The sequence below is a fragment of the Mustela lutreola genome, chromosome 10, assembly GCF_030435805.1.
Source record: "Mustela lutreola isolate mMusLut2 chromosome 10, mMusLut2.pri, whole genome shotgun sequence".
Taxonomy (NCBI): Eukaryota; Metazoa; Chordata; class Mammalia; order Carnivora; family Mustelidae; genus Mustela; species Mustela lutreola.
This window is the reverse complement of record NC_081299.1, coordinates 40,560,764-40,577,947: the sequence shown is the minus strand read 5'-3', so window position 1 is coordinate 40,577,947 and position 17,184 is coordinate 40,560,764. Positions and strand designations below refer to the sequence as shown.

The window sequence follows — 17,184 nt, the reverse complement described above, 5'->3', positions numbered from 1 at the left end:
TACATATACCACATTCTCTGAAAATAATGAAATTAATTTTGAAATTAATAACCTAATATATACCCTAAGAAAAGCTCCTATACCTGTGGAAATTTAAAATCACACTGTAAATTACTCATGCCTTAAAGAAGAAATAAATGGAAATTTGAAAATACATAGAAATAATCAATAATGATATGTACAAATACTTGTGGCAACAATGCTGGAGCCAAATTCAAGGGGAATATATGGCTCTAAATGCATATATTAGAAAAGAAAGCTGAAAAATAATAAGCTTATCATTCAAATTATAAGTTGAAAAAGACCAGCAAAATAAGCCCAAGTAATGTAGACAAAAGAAATAAATAATGAACAGAAATTTATAGGATAAAAATTAAGATTCTTGGTAAAGACTAACATGATTTAATAAAGCTCTAGTTAGATTAAAAACCAAGTAAAAAAGTACAAATAAACAATATTTAAAATGAAGAAAGAACATAATTACAATTACATTAGAGTTTAAAATAAGAAAATACTTCAAACAAACTTATGGTAATACATTTTAAAACTTTTACAAAATTATATATACCTAAAAAGTAACTTATAAAAAATGACTCAAGAATAGAAAACCTAAATCAACATGTATCCATTAAACAATCAGCAGTTACAAAATTTCCCCTAAAGAAAAGAGCAGGCCCCAATAACTTTATAATTTCTACTGTATACCCATGATTCAAGTATTTCTTATCTTATACAAGCTCTTCCAGAAAATATAAAGAGATTGCTGGCTGTTTGTCCAAATACATTTTCCTCTTCTTCCCCGGCAAAAAGCTAGACTACCGTGTCCCAGCTTCGCATACCATTAGATGAAGCCATATGACTGAGTTCTAACCAATAGAATTTGAATGGAAGTGATGTCATAAAAACCTCTCAAGCACCTTTCTCCATGTTCTTTCTCCTTTTAGGTATGACTGGGATGGAAATCATTCCCAGGGAACTTTGGAGCCATGTGTCACCATGGATCTAATTAACATTCATAGAACACTCAACCCAAATAAAATGAAAATACAACATTATCAGGATTTGTGGGATGCCACTAAACCAGAACTTAGGTGAAATTTTACACCAACACCTGCAATATTAGGGGAAAATGTGTGGAAAACCTTAAAAACTAAAGTAAAGCAGATTAAGCCTAAAATAAACAGAAGAAAAAGGATATTAAAAACTAAAGTGATGGGGCGCCTGGGTGGCTCAGTGGGTTAAGCCGCTGCCTTCGGCTCAGGTCATGATCTCAGGGTCCTGGGATCGAGTCCCGCATCGGGCTCTCTGCTCAGCAGGGAGCCTGTTTCCTCCTCCTCTCTCTCTCTGCCTGCCTCTCTACCTACTTGTGATCTCTCTCTCTCCGTCAAATAAATAAATAAAATCTTTAAAAAAAAATAAAAATAAAAATAAAAAATAAAAACTAAAGTGAAAACCAATGAAATAGAAAACAAAACAATCCAGGTGGTAAAAAACTTGTAATAGATATGCAAAAAATAAAAAAGAATCCAAGTATATCACTACAGAAAGCCAACAACACATGGAAGAGAGAAGAAAGCGTCTAGAAAATCTATGGAAACAACCATAAAACAATAAAAAATGGCAATTAAATATATATCTATCAATAATTACTTTGACTGTAAATGGACTAACTGCTCCTATCAAAAGACATAGGGTGAAAAAGTGGATTAAAAAAAAAAGACCCATCTATAGGCATCCTATAAGAGACTTATTTCAGAACAAAAGACACCTAAAGACTGCAAGTGTGGATATGGAGAAACATTCTTCATGCAAATGGATGTCAAAAGAAAGCCAGAGTAACAATACTTATACTGGACAAAATAGACTTTAAAACAAAGATTGTAACAAGAGAAAAGAAGGACACTATATCAGAACAATCTATTAAGAAGATGTAACAATTATAAATATTTATGCATCCAATATGAAAGCACCCAAATACACAAAACAGGTAATAGCAAAATAAAGAAAATAATTGATAATAATATAATAATAGTAGGGGACTTTAACTCCCCACTTACACTGATGGACAGATCACCCAAACAGAAAATAAACAAGGAAACAGTGGTTTTAAATGACACACTGGACCAAATGGAGTTAACACATACATTCAGAACATTCCATCCTAAAGCAGCAGAATACACATTCTTTTCAAGTGCACATAAGACATTCTCCAGAAGAGATAAAATATTAGGCCATAAGATAAGTCTCAAAATTGAAAAATATCAAAGTCATATCATGCATCTTTTCTGACCACTATGCTGTGAAACTAGAAATTAACCATGAAAAAATCTGGAAGGACCACAAATACATGGTGGTTAAATAACATGTTACTAAACAATGAATGGGTCAACCACAAACTAAAAGAAGAAATTAAAGATTAGAGGGAAACAAATGAAAATGAAAATACAACAATCCCAAATCTTTGGGATACAGCAAAAACAATTCTAAGAGGGAAGTAAATAGCAACGTAGGTTTACCTTAAGAGGGAAGAAAAATCTCAAATAAAAAATCTAACCTTGCCTTTTGGCTCCCTGAGCAGCACCATGGCGGTCGGCAAAAACAAGCGCCTTACGAAAGGCGGCAAAAAGGGAGCCAAGAAGAAAGTGGTTGATCCATTTTCTAAGAAAGATTGGTATGATGTGAAAGCACCATCTATGTGTAATATAAGAAATATTGGAAAAACATTAGTCACAAGAACTCAAGGAAACAAAATCGCTTCTGATGGCTTCAAGGGTCGTGTTTTTGAAGTGAGTCTTGCTGATCTGCAGAATGATGAAGCTGCATTCAGAAAATTCAAGCTAATTACTGAGGATGTTCAGGGCAAAAACTGCCTGACCAATTTCCATGGCATGGATCTTCCCCGGGACAAAATGTGCTCCATGGTCAAAAAATAGCAGACCATGATTGAAGCTCATGTTGACGTCAAGACTACTGATGGTTATTTGCTTTGTCTATTTTGGGTTGGTTTTACTAAAAAACGCAATAATCAGATTTGGAAGACCTCTCACGCTCAGCATCAACAGGTCCACCAAATTCGGAAAAAGATGATGGAGATCATGACCCGAGAGGTTCAGGCAAATGACTTGAAAGAAGTGGTCAAAAAATTGATTCCAGACAGCATTGGAAATGATATAGAAAAAGCTTGTCAGTCTATTTATCCGCTCCATGATATCTTTGTTAGAAAAGTAAAAATGCTGAAGAAGCCCAAGTTTGAATTGGGAAAGCTCATGGAGCTTCATGGTGAAGGTAGTAGTTCTGGAAAAGCTACTGGGGATGAGACTGGTGCTAAAGTGGAACAAGCTGATGGATATGAGCCACCAGTCCAAGAATCTGTTTAAAATTCAGACATTCAATGGTGACAAATAAAAAATCTTATTTGTGAAAAAAAAAATCTAACCTTATGTCTAAAGGAGCTAGAAAAAGAACAAACAAAACCCAAAACCAGCAAAAGGAAAAGACATAATAATATTAGAGCAAAAATAAGTGATATAGAAACTAAAAACAAAACAAAACAAAAACAAAAACAAAAAACCACAATAGAACAGACCAATGAAAACAGGAACTGGTTCTTTGAAAAGATCAACAAAATTGATAAACCTTTAGACAGACTTTTCAAAAGAGAAAGAGAAAGAGCTAGCAAAAGGGAGAAAGAGAAAGGACCCAAATAAAATCACTAATAAAAGAGGAGAAATAACAATGAACACCACAGAAATACAAACTATTATAACTGAGTGTTATGAAAACCTATATGCCAAAAAACTGAACAACTCAGACAAAATGGATAATGTCCTAGAAATATATAATCTGCCAAAACTAAAGTAGGAAGAAATAGAAAATTTGAATAGATCTATTACCAGCAATGCAATTGAATCAGTAATAAAAAAAAAAACTCCCCAAAACTAAGGGTCCAGGATCAGGCAGCTTCACAGGTAAATTCTACCAAACATTTACAGAGAACAAATACCTATTTCTTCTCAAACTATTCAAAAAAATAGAAATGGAAGGAAAACTTCCAAATTCTTTCTATGAGGCCAGCATTACCCTGATTCCAACACCAGATAAAGAAATCACCAAAAAAGAAGAACTATAAGCCAATATCTCTGATGAATATCGATGAAAAATCCCAGCAAAATATTAGCAAACTGAATCCAACAATACATTAAAAAATCAGTTATGATGATCAAGATCAAGTGGAATTTACTCTGGGGATGCAAGGGTGGTTCAATATAGATAAAACAATATAATATGTCTCATCAATAAGAGAAAGGATAAAAAACATAGGATTGTTTCTTTTTTTAAGTTTTTATTTATATTCTAGAAAGTTAACATTCAGTATAATATTAGTTTCAGGCATAAAATATAGTGATTCAACACTTCCTGGTGCTCATCACAACAAGTGCACTCCTTAATCCCCACCATCTATTTAACCCTCCCCGCCTACCCGCTTCCATTCTGGTAGCCATCACATTGTTCTCCACAGCTAACAGACTGTTTCTTAGTTTGTGTGTGTCTCTCTCTCTTTCCCTTCACTCATTTGTTTTGTTTCTTAAATTCTACATATTTGTGGAATCATACAATACTTATCTTTCTCTGACTTACTTCACTTAGTAAAATACTCTCTAGCTCCATCCATATCATTACAAATAACAATATTTCCTTCTTTTTTATGGCTGAATAATATTCCATTATATATTTTTATATATGTGTGTGTATATACATACATACATACATATATACATATATACTACCTCTTCTTTATCCATTCATCAGTCAATGGACATGTGGTTGTTTCCATAATTTGGCTATTGTAGATAATGCTACTATGAATATCAGGATGTATATATCCCTTTGAACAAATTTAATACAATTGTTACCAAAATACCAACAGCATTTTTCAGAGAGTTAGAACCAACAATCCTAAAATTTGTACAGAGCCACAAAAGACCCTGAAGGCAAAAGCAATTTTGAAAAACAAAAAAAAGCAAAATGAGACATCACAATTCTGGACTTCCAATTATATTACAAAGCCGTAGTGATTTTAATAGTATGGTACAGCATAAAAATAGACACATAGATCAACAGAACAGATGAGAAAACCCAGAAATAAATTCATAATTATATGATCAATGAACCTTCAACAAATAAGGAATGAATATACAATGAGAAAAAGACAATCTCTTCAACAAATGATGTTGGGAAAACTGGACAGCCACATGCAAAAGAATGAAGCTGGACCACTTTCTTTGATTATATACAAAAATAAGTTCAAAATGGATTAAAGACCTATAAATGAGACCTATAACCATAAAAATTCCAGGAGAGAGCAGAGGCAGCATTTCTCTGACATTGGCTCTAGAAATATTTTTCCAGATATGTCTCCTGAGGCAAGAAAAATAAGCTATTGAAACTACATCAAAATAAAAAGCTTCTGCGGAGCAAAGGAAATAATCAACAAAACTAAATGGCAACCTACAGAATGAGAGAAGGTCATTTGCAAATGACATATCAATAAAGGGTTAGTATCTAAAATATAGAAAGAACTGATAACAACTCAACACCCTAAAACCAAATATTTCAATTATAAATGGGCAGAAGACATGAACAGACATTTCTCCAAAGATGACATCCTAATGGGCAACAGACACATGAAAAGATGCTTAATACCACTGATCATTAGGGAAATGTAAATCAAAACCACAAGGAGATATCACCTCACTTGTCAGAATGGTGAAACACAAAACACCAGAAACAACAAGTACTGGCAAGGATGTGGAGAAAAAAGAACCCTCTTGCACTGTTGGTGGGAATACAGCTAGTGCAGCCACTTCAGAAAACAGTATAGAGCTACCTCAAAAAGTTAAAAATAGAATTACACTTTGATCCAGTGTCTGCACTACTGGGTATTTACCTCCCAGATACAAAAACACTAATTAAGAGGGATACACGCACCCCTATGTTTACTGCAACATTAGCTTCAGGAGCCAAACTATGGAAGCAGCCCAAGTGTTTGTCAATAGATGCATGGATGAAGATATGGTATACCGAAAGACACATGAAAAGATGCTCAACATCACTCATCATCAGGGATATGTATATCAAAACTACAATGAGATATCACCTGACACCTGTTGGAATTGTTAAAATTAAGAAGACAAGAAACAACAAATGTTGGCAAGGATATGGAGATAAAGGAACCCTGGTGCACTGTTGATAGGAATGTAAATTGGTAAAACCACTGTGGAAAACAGTATGGAGGTTCCTCACAAAATTACAAAAAGAATTACCATACATTCCCACAACTCTACCTTTGGGCATTTACCCACGGAAAATGAAAACACTAATTACAGAAGACAGATGCACCCCCAAGTTTATTTCAGTATGACGTACAACAGCCAAGATATGGAAGCAACCTAAATGTCCATCAGTAGACAAATGAATACATATGAATACATATGTATACATGAATGAATACAAATGAATACATAAAATGTGGTGTATATATATGATGGAATATTACATGGCCATATAAAGGATGAGATCATGCCATTTAAGATAACACAGATGGACCTAAAGGATATTATGCTAAATGAATTAAATCAGACTGAGAAAGATATATACCATATAATTCTACTCATAAATGGAATCTGAAAAAGTGAATAAATAAAACATAGAATCAGAACTATAAGTACAATGAACAATTAATGATTGTCAGAGGGGAAGGGGGTGGGAAGTTGGGTAAAATGGATGAATGGGAAAGGCAGATACAGGCCTCCAGTCATGGAATGAGTAAGTCACGGGAATAAAAATCAGAGCATAAGGAATATACTCAATGATATTCTAATAGCTATGTGATGGGACAGATGGTAGCTATACTCGTGAACATAGTATAATGTATAAACTTGTCAAACTTAGTGAAATTGTACACCTGAACCTAAAGTAACATCATCAATTATAGTAATTAAATAAAAAAAAAAGCTGTAAGACACATGCACAGTGGAATGTACTCAGCCATAAAAAGGAATGAAATCTTGCCATTTGCAACACAGCTGATGGATCCAGAGGACGTACTGTTAAGTAAAATAAGTCAATCAGAGAAAGACAAATACCAAATGATTTCACTCATATGTAGAATTTAAAAGACAAAACAAATGGGGGGACCTGGGTGGCTCAGTGGGTTAAAGCCTCTGCCTTTGGCTTGGGTCGTGATCCCGGGGTCCTGGGATGGAGCCCCACGTTGGGCTCTCTGCTCAGCAGGGAGCCTGCTTCCCTTCCTCTCTCTCTGCCTGCCTCTCTGTCTACCTGTGATCTCTGTCTGTCAAATAAATAAATTTTTAAAATCTAAAATAAATAAATAAATAAATAAAAATAAAAGACAGAATAAATGAACAAAGAAAAGAAGAGATAAACAGGCATGCCTGGGTGGCTCAGGTGTTTAAGCATCTGACTCTTGGTTAAGCATCAGATTCAGTTTAGGTCTTGATCTCAGGGTTGTGAGTGTAGGCCTTGTCTTGAGCTCTGGGCTAGGTGTGGAGCCTACTTTAAAAAAAAAGAAGAGACCAAAAAAACCCCTCAAAACAAAAAACAAACACAAAAACCCCAGCCTCTTTAACATACAGAACAAACTGGTAGTTACCAGAGGGGAGGTTGGTAGGGGATGGCTGAAATAGGAGAAGGGGATTAATAGTATATTTATTGTGATATGCACTGAATAATATATAGAGTTGTTGAGTCACTACATTTTACACCCAAAACTAAAATGACACCATATGTTAATTATATTAGCATTTTCAAAATGCAAAATTTTTTTTAAATTAAAATCTTCTAGAACTACCTTATGACCCAGCAATTGCAATACTAGGTATTTACCTAAAGTCTAAAAAATACTAATCCACAGGGGCACATGCACCCTGATGTTTTTTATTAAAATTTTTAAAATTTTTTTTATAAAACTATAATGTATTTTTATCCCCAGGGGTACAGGTCTGTGAATCTCCAGGTTTACACACTTCACAGCACTCACCATAGCACAATCCCTCCCCAATGTCCATAACTCCACCCCCCTCTCCCGACCCCACTCCCCCCAGCAACCCTCAGTTTGTTTTGTGAGATTAAAGAGTCACTTATGGTTTGTCTCCCTCCCGATCCCATCTTGTTTCATTTATTCTTTTCCTACCCTCCAAACCCATGCTGCATCTCCACTTCCTCATATCAGGGAGATCATATGACAGTTGTCTTTCTCCAATTGACTTATTTCGCTAAGCATAATACCCTCTAGTTCCATCCACGTCGTCGCAAATGGCAAGATTTCATTTCTTTTGATGGCACCCTGATGTTTATAGAAGCATTATCTTCAAAAGCCAAATTATGGAAAGAGCCCAAATGTCCACTGACTGATGAATGCATAAAGCAGATGTGGGTTATATATAATATTCACATACATAGATGAATATTACTCAGCCATTAAAAGGAATGAAATGTTGCCATTTGCAACGAAGTGGATAAAGCTAGAGTGTATTACACTAAGCAAAATCAGTCAGAGAAAAATACTGTATGATTTCACAAGTGTGTGGAATTTCAGAAACAAAACAGATGAACATAAGGGAGGGGGGAAAAAGAGAGGGAGGCAAACCAGGAAAAAGACTCTTAATTATAGAGAGCAATCTAACTGAGGGTGGCCAGATGGGACATTGGGAAGTGGGGGGAATAAATGAGTGCTGGGTATTAAGGAGGGTACTTGTGATGAGCACTGGGTGTTAGATTTAAGTGATGAATCACTAAATTCTACTCCTGAAAACAATATCACAGTGTATGTTAATTTAAATAAAATTTAAATTTTAAATTTAAATAAAAACATGAAAAAAAAATCTGGGCCTACAGTTCAGACACCAGAAAAGTCAGAGGTTTGAAGCTTCAGGGGCATTTGTAGGTGGCAAATTCTCTAGAGGGAGCCATGTAGCAAGAAATGAGAGTAGCCTCTAGCAGCTGAGAGCAGCCCTTAAAGGACAGCCAGCAAGAAAATGAGGACCTCAGTCCTACAACTAGAAGGAATTGAATTCAGTTAACAACCTGAATTAACTTTGAAGCAGATTTTTTTCACCAGAACCACCAAAAAGGAAAGCAGCCTACCTGACATCTTGATTTCAGCCTTACAATATCATAAGCAGAGAAATCTGGCTACGCTGTAACTAGACTTCTGCTATAGACCTAGACCTACCTAAAAACTAACACGAGTGTTGTTCTAAGCAGCTAAAATTGTAGTAATTTGTTAATCAGCAAGAGAAAACCATTACAAACTGGAAACAAGCCAAGTGTCTACCAACAGATAAACAAATTGTAGTATATTCAAACAATGGAATACTCTGAGCAATAAAGAGAAATAATCTACTGATACACACAACATGGATAAATTTTAAAATAATTCTGCTGAATGAAAGAAGCAAAAAAAAAGAGAGATTACATACTATATGATCCCATTTATATAAAACTCTAGAAAATGCAAACTAATCTATAGTGACAAAAAGCAGATGAATGGTTGCTAAGAGATGGGGAACAGTGAAAGATGAGGAGGGATTACAAAAGGGTATACAAAAACTTTTGGGGGTAATGAATATGCCCATTATCTTGATTGTGGTGATTTTCATGTGTACGTATGTCAAAACTTTGTCTAAATCATCATAAATATGAATTTCAATTATTCTTCAATACAGCAGTTTTTAAAAGTAGAAACTTAAATCATATTTTAAAAGAAGCAATGGAAAAGGAAAATTTGAACACAATGAAAATGAAATTAAAGACTACATATTTAAAAATAAATAGAGTCTCTGGGAGATTTTTTTGTTTTCTTTGAGAACCAATTTAAATTCTGCAATGAGAGGTGGATCTGAAACTTTGCTGAAGTAATTATGGTTGATCCTCATTATTTGTGGATTACATATTGGTGAATTCGTTTACTCAATGAAACTTATTTGTAACCCCAAAATCAATACTCATAGTGCTTTTATAGTTATTTACGAGCACATGAATGAGCAGAGTGGTGAAAAATTTCAGTCGATGTGCATGTTTTTAGCTAAGGTCAAACAAAGCAACATTCTGCCTTTTTATTGTAGATCTCATACTGTCAATAATTACCCTTTTTGTGCTATCGGTTTTGCATTTTTGTACTTTTTGTCGGTGATTTCACTGTTCAAAATAGCCCTGAAGCATAATGCAAAACACTGTCTAGTGTTCCTAAGTGCATGAAGGCTGTGATGTGCCTTACAGAAAAAAATGTGTGTGGTAGATAATTTTCATTCAGCTATGAGTTATAGTGCTGCTATGGGCAGAGTTCAATGTTAATGAATCAACTAACAATCCCTTATAAGGCGTCTTTAAATAAAAACACACATAAAACAAAACTGTGTATTTACTGGTTGACAAAAACGTAATCAGAAGCTTGCAGGGACCTAACCCTGTATTTTTCTGAGAGCAACAGTTCAGTATTTGTTAATTCCGTGTTCACAGCAACTTTATAGAACATAACTAACATGAAGAATGAGAATTCTTATTCTCAATAACAAATAAAAATAAGGTTCTATGATTGAAAGGCTTATATGGGTAGTCAGAGGCTTTAGAAACAATTATTTCTCTGATGACTTCTGCTTTGCCTATTTTTTAATGACATAAACTAAATTCAATGAATTATGCAGATTTTTAATTCCTTATTCTCCACTGAGGATATTCTGATCTTTCTTCATTTTGCTCAAGTTTTCAACCCCATCTACCACTATCCTTAATTTCAAATGACCCTGTACATTTCATACCTTAAGCCTCACTTCTAATGAGAATGCCTCAATTCCCATAAGAATGTTAATTCTTTTTAAAAAAAGATTTTATTTATTTGAGAGAGGGACAGAGAGAGCAAACATGAGCAGGGGTTGGAGGAGAGGCAGAAGGAGAGGGAGAAGCAGACTCTCTGCTGAGCAGGGAGCCCAACGTGGGGCTGGATCCCAGGATCCTGAGATCATGACCTCAGCTAAAGGCAGACGCTTAACCAACTGAGCCACCCATGCACCCCGAGAATGCTAATTCTTTTTTTTTTTTATTTCTTTTCAGCGGAACAGAATTCATTGTTTATGCACCACACCCAGTGCTCCATGCAATACGTGCCCTCCATGATACCCACCACCTGGCTAATTCTTAAACCCCTTTTCTTTAAGGAAATTCAGGAACTCCTGTCGCTGGGAAATTTTCTCTCCCACTAGATGGTAAACTCTTTTAGTTTATAAGTTTTAGTTCTATGAGTTCTAGGTGCAGAATGCTTTTATTACACTCCACCACCACCAAAACCTTCAAGAATCAGGAGGAAGTAATGGGGTATGGCACCTGCAAAGGCAAAGTTAACAGAAGGTTTTGAAATACATCTCAAGGTCAACAGAGACAGATGCTCTTTTAGCATAAAAATATCTAAAAATTATGCTACTAAGAACACGAATATGATTCCTTTCCCCTGGTATACATGCCCTATGTAATCCTCTCTCCTTGGATGCAGGAAACAATGGTCTTCATGGGTATTTTTTAAAGGTAGAAGGAGGGTCCAAGAGAAGCAGTGCTGCTCCAGGCATATACTTTGTGCAAGGGAAGCTGGATTTAGGGTACCATGCTCAACTTTTCATCTCTCACATGTATATTCTGTGTGATTTGGATTTTATCATTGTAAAACTGAAATACAGAACTAATTAAATCTTGTTTGGTCTTCTTTGTATGTTCATTCAAAAGAGAGGGGAGCATTTTCATTCCCTTTTCCAATCAGTGTAAGATAACTTAAGAGTAAGTGACAGGGAAAAAAAGAAAATCTCTCCTGGAACTCATCTGGCCTACTAAACAAACCTACTTTAACCTTCTATGTTATCAAATGTACACTAAAGGGGTAAAGGGGCACTGCCAGCTTAACTGTAGGGGAAACTGTATTATGTTTAGTGTAATGAAAGAGAAATGGTCATAAGCATTTCAAAATTGTTCCAAATACTTTTTTCAAAAGAGAAATAATTTGTTGCTAGAAAGGAAACTTGTTACAACTTCACTATGAGATTCCCTTACACTCTGCTTAACCTCTTATTTAAAGAGGTCCCTGTTATGTACAGTACCATCACACATAAAACTGAAAGAAGTTCTGGGGAGTGGGGAAAACTACTTTGATCCTTCATTTCTCACTCAAGATAAGTATGGCAGTCTCAGGTGTTCATATTCTTCATGACAGTTTTTTTTATATTATGCACAGAGAAATATGTCTTCAGAAACTTTTCTCTACAATCTGGGATATATTTCAGTGTAATGACATAAGCCTAAATAATGAAAATTGTATGACTGCTTTACTGTCAAAAGTATAGCCTGTGAAATTGTTGGACAAAGACATAGCCTACAGACTACTTGTTCAAACCTTAGAGTATTAATAAATAACATAATAAAAATACTAACAATGCATACTCTATTAGAGGAAAATCATTGTGATCTAAAGCTTACCAACACTTATTATGACCATTTGATCATCTGTGGAACACTTCTTTCTTTTATTTAAGGAACTTGAAGGAGAAGGCTTATGAAAGTTCAATTTTGATGATGAATATTCCATCTCATTAAGGAGCATGCAAAATTAACTGTTAGTTTTCTTATCTTCTTTATCTGGGATAAGACTTTTTGGCTTTCAATTTTAAATCCGACGGAAGAAAATTCTACATTTGTGAAAAACGTTCCTTTGTTTCCCTCTGATACTTCATTTCTGTAGTTAAAAAAAAAAAGAAGATATGGGGCGACTGGGTGGTTCAGTGGGTTAAAGCCTCTGCCTTCAGCTCAGGTCATGATCCCAGGGTCCTGGGATCAGCCTGCTTCCTCCTCTCTCCCTCTGCCTGCCTCTCTGTCTACTTGTGATTGCTACCTGTCAAATAAATAAATAAATAAATAAATAAATAAGTCTTTGAAAAAAAGATATTTATGAGAAAATTATAGTTTTTCTAGCTTTTAATAATATATCTGACTTGTTAGGAGACTGCCATGAATTTTCCAATAAATGTAGTGATTACTCTTTTTGATATATTTGCATCATTTGAATAGCATTTAATAACTCAAATGTGGTGTTGACTATAGATCACATTCTAGATTAACATTTTATTTCTTTTCAGAGTATTTTTTACTTTAGATACCTCTTTTGTGATTCATCTTTGCCACATCAATTTAAATTCATCATATATGACTTTTGATTTTTTCATGACATCTTCCATTTGGCCTTAGAAACTTACTATTTTGGGGCACCTGAGTAGCTGAGTCGCTTAAGCATATGCCTTTGGCTCAGGTCATGATCCCAGGGTCTGGGGTCTGGTCCCTCATCAGGCTCCTTGCTCAGCAGGGAGCCTACTTCTCTCTCACTACCTCTGCTTGCTGCTCTGCCTACTTGTGATCTCTCTCTCTCATAAATGAATAAATAAAATTTTTTTAAAAGATTTTGTTTATTTATTTGACAGACAGAGATCATAAGTAGGCAGAGAGGCAGGCAGAGAGAGAGAAGAGGAAGCAGGCTCCCCAAGGAGCAGAGAGCCTGATATGGGGCTTGATCCCAGGACCCTGGGATCATGACCTGAGCCAAAGGTAGAGGCTTTAACCCACTGAGCCACCTAGGTGCCCCTAAATAAAATCTTTTTAAAAAATAAACATTATTTTGTAGATCTGAGTGAAGTTCTTTCAAGATGTTCTGAAAGATCATAGCTATTGCCAATTTTAATGAAAATAGGATTTTTTTCTTTTCTTGAATAAATTCAAAACTGCTCTTTTTTTTGCCTTTTTAATAAAATGAATAACTATTCCAAATCTTTTATTTGCTATATCCAACGCTTTTTTGAGTATGCTTATCCTATTATAATCAAACCTACATTTTCTGTAACTTGGTGGCTCTTTTGAACTTTGGTTGATTTTTGTTTCACAGAGGTTAAGAAGAATGAAGGACTTCTGCTTTCCAGTTTGGTCAAATTTTGGTAAATAATATTTCTGAGAACACCTGCCAAGTGTTTTTACCATTTATGAAACTACTTAAAAATCATAATCCTTTATGACATGCTTTAAACAAAACACTGTGGGTGTTTTTCCTTTATTTTTCTGTTTAACATATAAAACATTTTTTAAATGCAATGACTGAAAAAAATCATATGGTTTCTATGTTCTGAAACTCAGATAAATTAACTTTGAGTTAAGAGATGTTAGCAATGTACTAAAAACATAATTTCTGTTTCATTTTTAGTTTGAAATAATTGTTCTCATCATCCTGAAGCTCATTGGTTAAATTTAATACTGAGATGCTTACTAAGTCTTTTTAATTCCCATGTGCTTTCCTCAATGCATATACTAATTATGTGTCATATGACATTGTTAAAATTTATTAAAGTATGTTGAATTAGTATTCTTTTTTAAAATTCTGAAATATCCTTTATTTAATTTATTTATTTTTAATTTAATTTTTTTTCAGTGTTCCAAGATTCATTGTTTATGCACCACACCCAGTGCTCCATACGATATGGCCAACTAATCTTTGACAAAGCAGGAAAAAATATACAGTGGAAAAAAGACAGTCTCTTCAATAAGTGGTGCTGGGGAAATTGGACAGCTATGTATAGAAGAATGAAACTCAACCATTCTCTTACACCACACACAAAAATAAACTTCAAATGGATAAAAGACCTGAACATGAGGCAGGAATCTATCAAAATCCTAGAGGAGAACATAGGCAGTAACCTCTTTGACACAGGCCACAGCAGCTTCTTTCAAAACATGTCTCCAAAGGCAAAGGATACAAAAGCAAAAATGAATTTTTGGGACTTCATCAAGATCAAAATCTTCTACACACCAAAGGAAACAGTCAACGAAACAAAGAGGCAACCCACAGAATGAGAGAAGATAGTCACAAATGAATTAGTATTCTTTTCAATTGTCTTTTCTTAAAGTTATTTAAAATTCCTTTGTAATATGTAATCTATACCTCTGTGTTTCTTCAAATTTATAATTCCAACAACATCACTTTTTTTTTTTTTAAAGATTTTATTTATTTATTTGACAGAGAGAAATCACAAGTAGATAGAGAGGCAGGCAGAGAGAGAGAGAGGGAAGCAGGCTCCCTGCTGAGAGCCTGATGCGGGACTCGATCCCAGGACTCTGAGATCATGACCTGAGCCGAAAGCAGCGGCTTAACCCACTGAGCCACCCAGGCGCCCCAACAACATCACTTTTGATGTTTAAGTAGAAGCAAGTTTCTTTTTTCTTGTCTTTTTAAAATAGATATTTCTACATTTTCACTGATACTTAATTTATAAACTGATTTTTAAAATAATTCCAGATAAAAGTTTCTGTTGCCAATTTTATCTTTATTTCATTTTTTTGTTGGAACTCTTTGTTTTTCTAACATCCACAAAATCATTTTTCTCCCCAGTACTCTAATAAATTAAATTCTTTGAAGTATAGCCTGCTCTGAATTTGAAGATGGTAGCTGCCTAATATAAGTAGTTTTTTTAGCACAGATATTGTTTCCCTTTTATTTGATATGAAAACCATAATAAAACATAATTATAACATAATAAAGCAGATGTTTTAAATCACTTAGTTATATAATATTAAATCATTAATTATTATAATTAAAATTATTTCATAAAGTTCTAAGCATTAGTCAGAAATGACATTGGGAAAAAAAATCTGCTAAAGAATGTAATAAGAGAAGAAACTGGAGATGTCACAATTCCAGATTACAAGTTATATTACAAAGCAGTAGTAATTACAACAGTATTGTACTGGCATAAAAATAGATACATAGAGATTGAAAGCATGCTATAGCTGAGGAGTATGTGATCAGCAGCCTTGCTCAAACCCTTACCTCACTGATCTATGCATTTCTCTATGTCTTGAATCTGACTGCAGTGGACCAACAGAAGCAAGAAAAGCATCCTGGGCATATTTACTCACAGACTAGCAAAATAACAGCCACACTTTTGTCTGCTATATTAGACTCTGGGGGTACCCATGAGAGGATCACTGAGTTGGAAAATATCTACTCTGCATTACAGAACTCAATAACCTTTGAGGATGTGGCCATGGACTTCCCCCAGGAGGAATGGGCATTGTTGAATTCACAGCAGAGAAAACTGTACAGAGATGTCATGCTGGAGAACTACAGAAACTTGGCATTCTGGAAAAGCAGCTCAGCAAACCCACTCTGATTATCCAGATGGAACAAGAAGAGGAAATGAAAACAGAGACAAGAAATCACCAAGATAGCTCTTCAAATGGGATAGTTCTCCTTAAAACCAAACAAGCACAACATAAACAAGATATTTTGGAGACAGAAGCACTCAGTGGCAAGAGGAAGAAGCAAACTCATGGAGGCAGATCCACTGAACAGAATAAAATTGCCTTGAGCATGAAATCTAGCATCATTCGGAACCAGAGAATTTATCCTGGAGAGAAACTCCATCAATGCCTTCATGAGAGCATTCTTTCTGGGGAAAAATTCAATAACTATAAAAATTATAAAAATGCCTTCATCAGTTCTTTCTTAGCTGTACAAAAGAGACAACATACAAAAGAGAAATCCTATGAATGCACTGACTCTAGGAAAGTCTTAAATTCAATCTTCTAACTTAAGCATGAAAAAGCTTGGATTAGAGAGAAATCTTTTCAATGTAGCCAGTGTGGTAAGGTATTACAGAACCATTCATCCATTGTATTGCACTTAAGAACCCACAGTGGAAAAAATCATTTTAAATGATTTAAAAAATCATTTTAAATCATTGCCTCTTAAAAATCATTTTAAGAGTTCATCCTCTTATCTTACATGGCACAAGAGAATTCATACTGGGGGGAAGCCCTTTGAAAAACCTTCAGAGTGTGGTAAAACCTTCAGAGATAGTTCACTTCTAAGACAAGATGAAGGAATTCACTCAAGAGACAAACCCTACAAAATAAAATAAAAATTAAAAAAAAAAAAAGAGACAAACCCTACAAATGTGATCAGTGCAGCAAACCTTCAGTAGAAGCTCTAGGCTTACCATGCACAAGATAATATATAACAGAGAGAAGCCCTATGCCTGCAATGATTGTGGGAAAACCTTCAGTAGTCTTTCATACCTTACACAACAT

General features: G+C 34.7%; 2 protein-coding genes across 2 annotated transcripts; both read left to right on the top strand.

The window, feature by feature from the left end:
• The first annotated feature begins 2,582 nt into the window (after positions 1-2,582).
• On the top strand, positions 2,583-3,430 carry LOC131809233 (small ribosomal subunit protein eS1-like). Its single transcript, XM_059136058.1, has one exon. The coding sequence runs from the start codon at positions 2,583-2,585 to the stop codon at positions 2,931-2,933; it is 351 nt and encodes a 116-aa protein (XP_058992041.1). The 3' UTR covers positions 2,934-3,430.
• LOC131809232 (small ribosomal subunit protein eS1-like) lies at positions 2,940-3,430 on the top strand. The gene has a single exon (XM_059136057.1). The coding sequence runs from the start codon at positions 2,940-2,942 to the stop codon at positions 3,375-3,377; it is 438 nt and encodes a 145-aa protein (XP_058992040.1). The 3' UTR covers positions 3,378-3,430.
• Positions 3,431-17,184: the final 13,754 nt, after the last annotated feature.

Excerpts from the sequence above, each read along its gene's own strand:
- LOC131809233 (XM_059136058.1), top strand. The coding sequence starts at position 2,583 with ATGGCGGTCGGCAAAAACAAGCGCCTTACGAAAGGCGGCAAAAAGGGA.
- LOC131809232 (XM_059136057.1), top strand. The coding sequence starts at position 2,940 with ATGATTGAAGCTCATGTTGACGTCAAGACTACTGATGGTTATTTGCTT.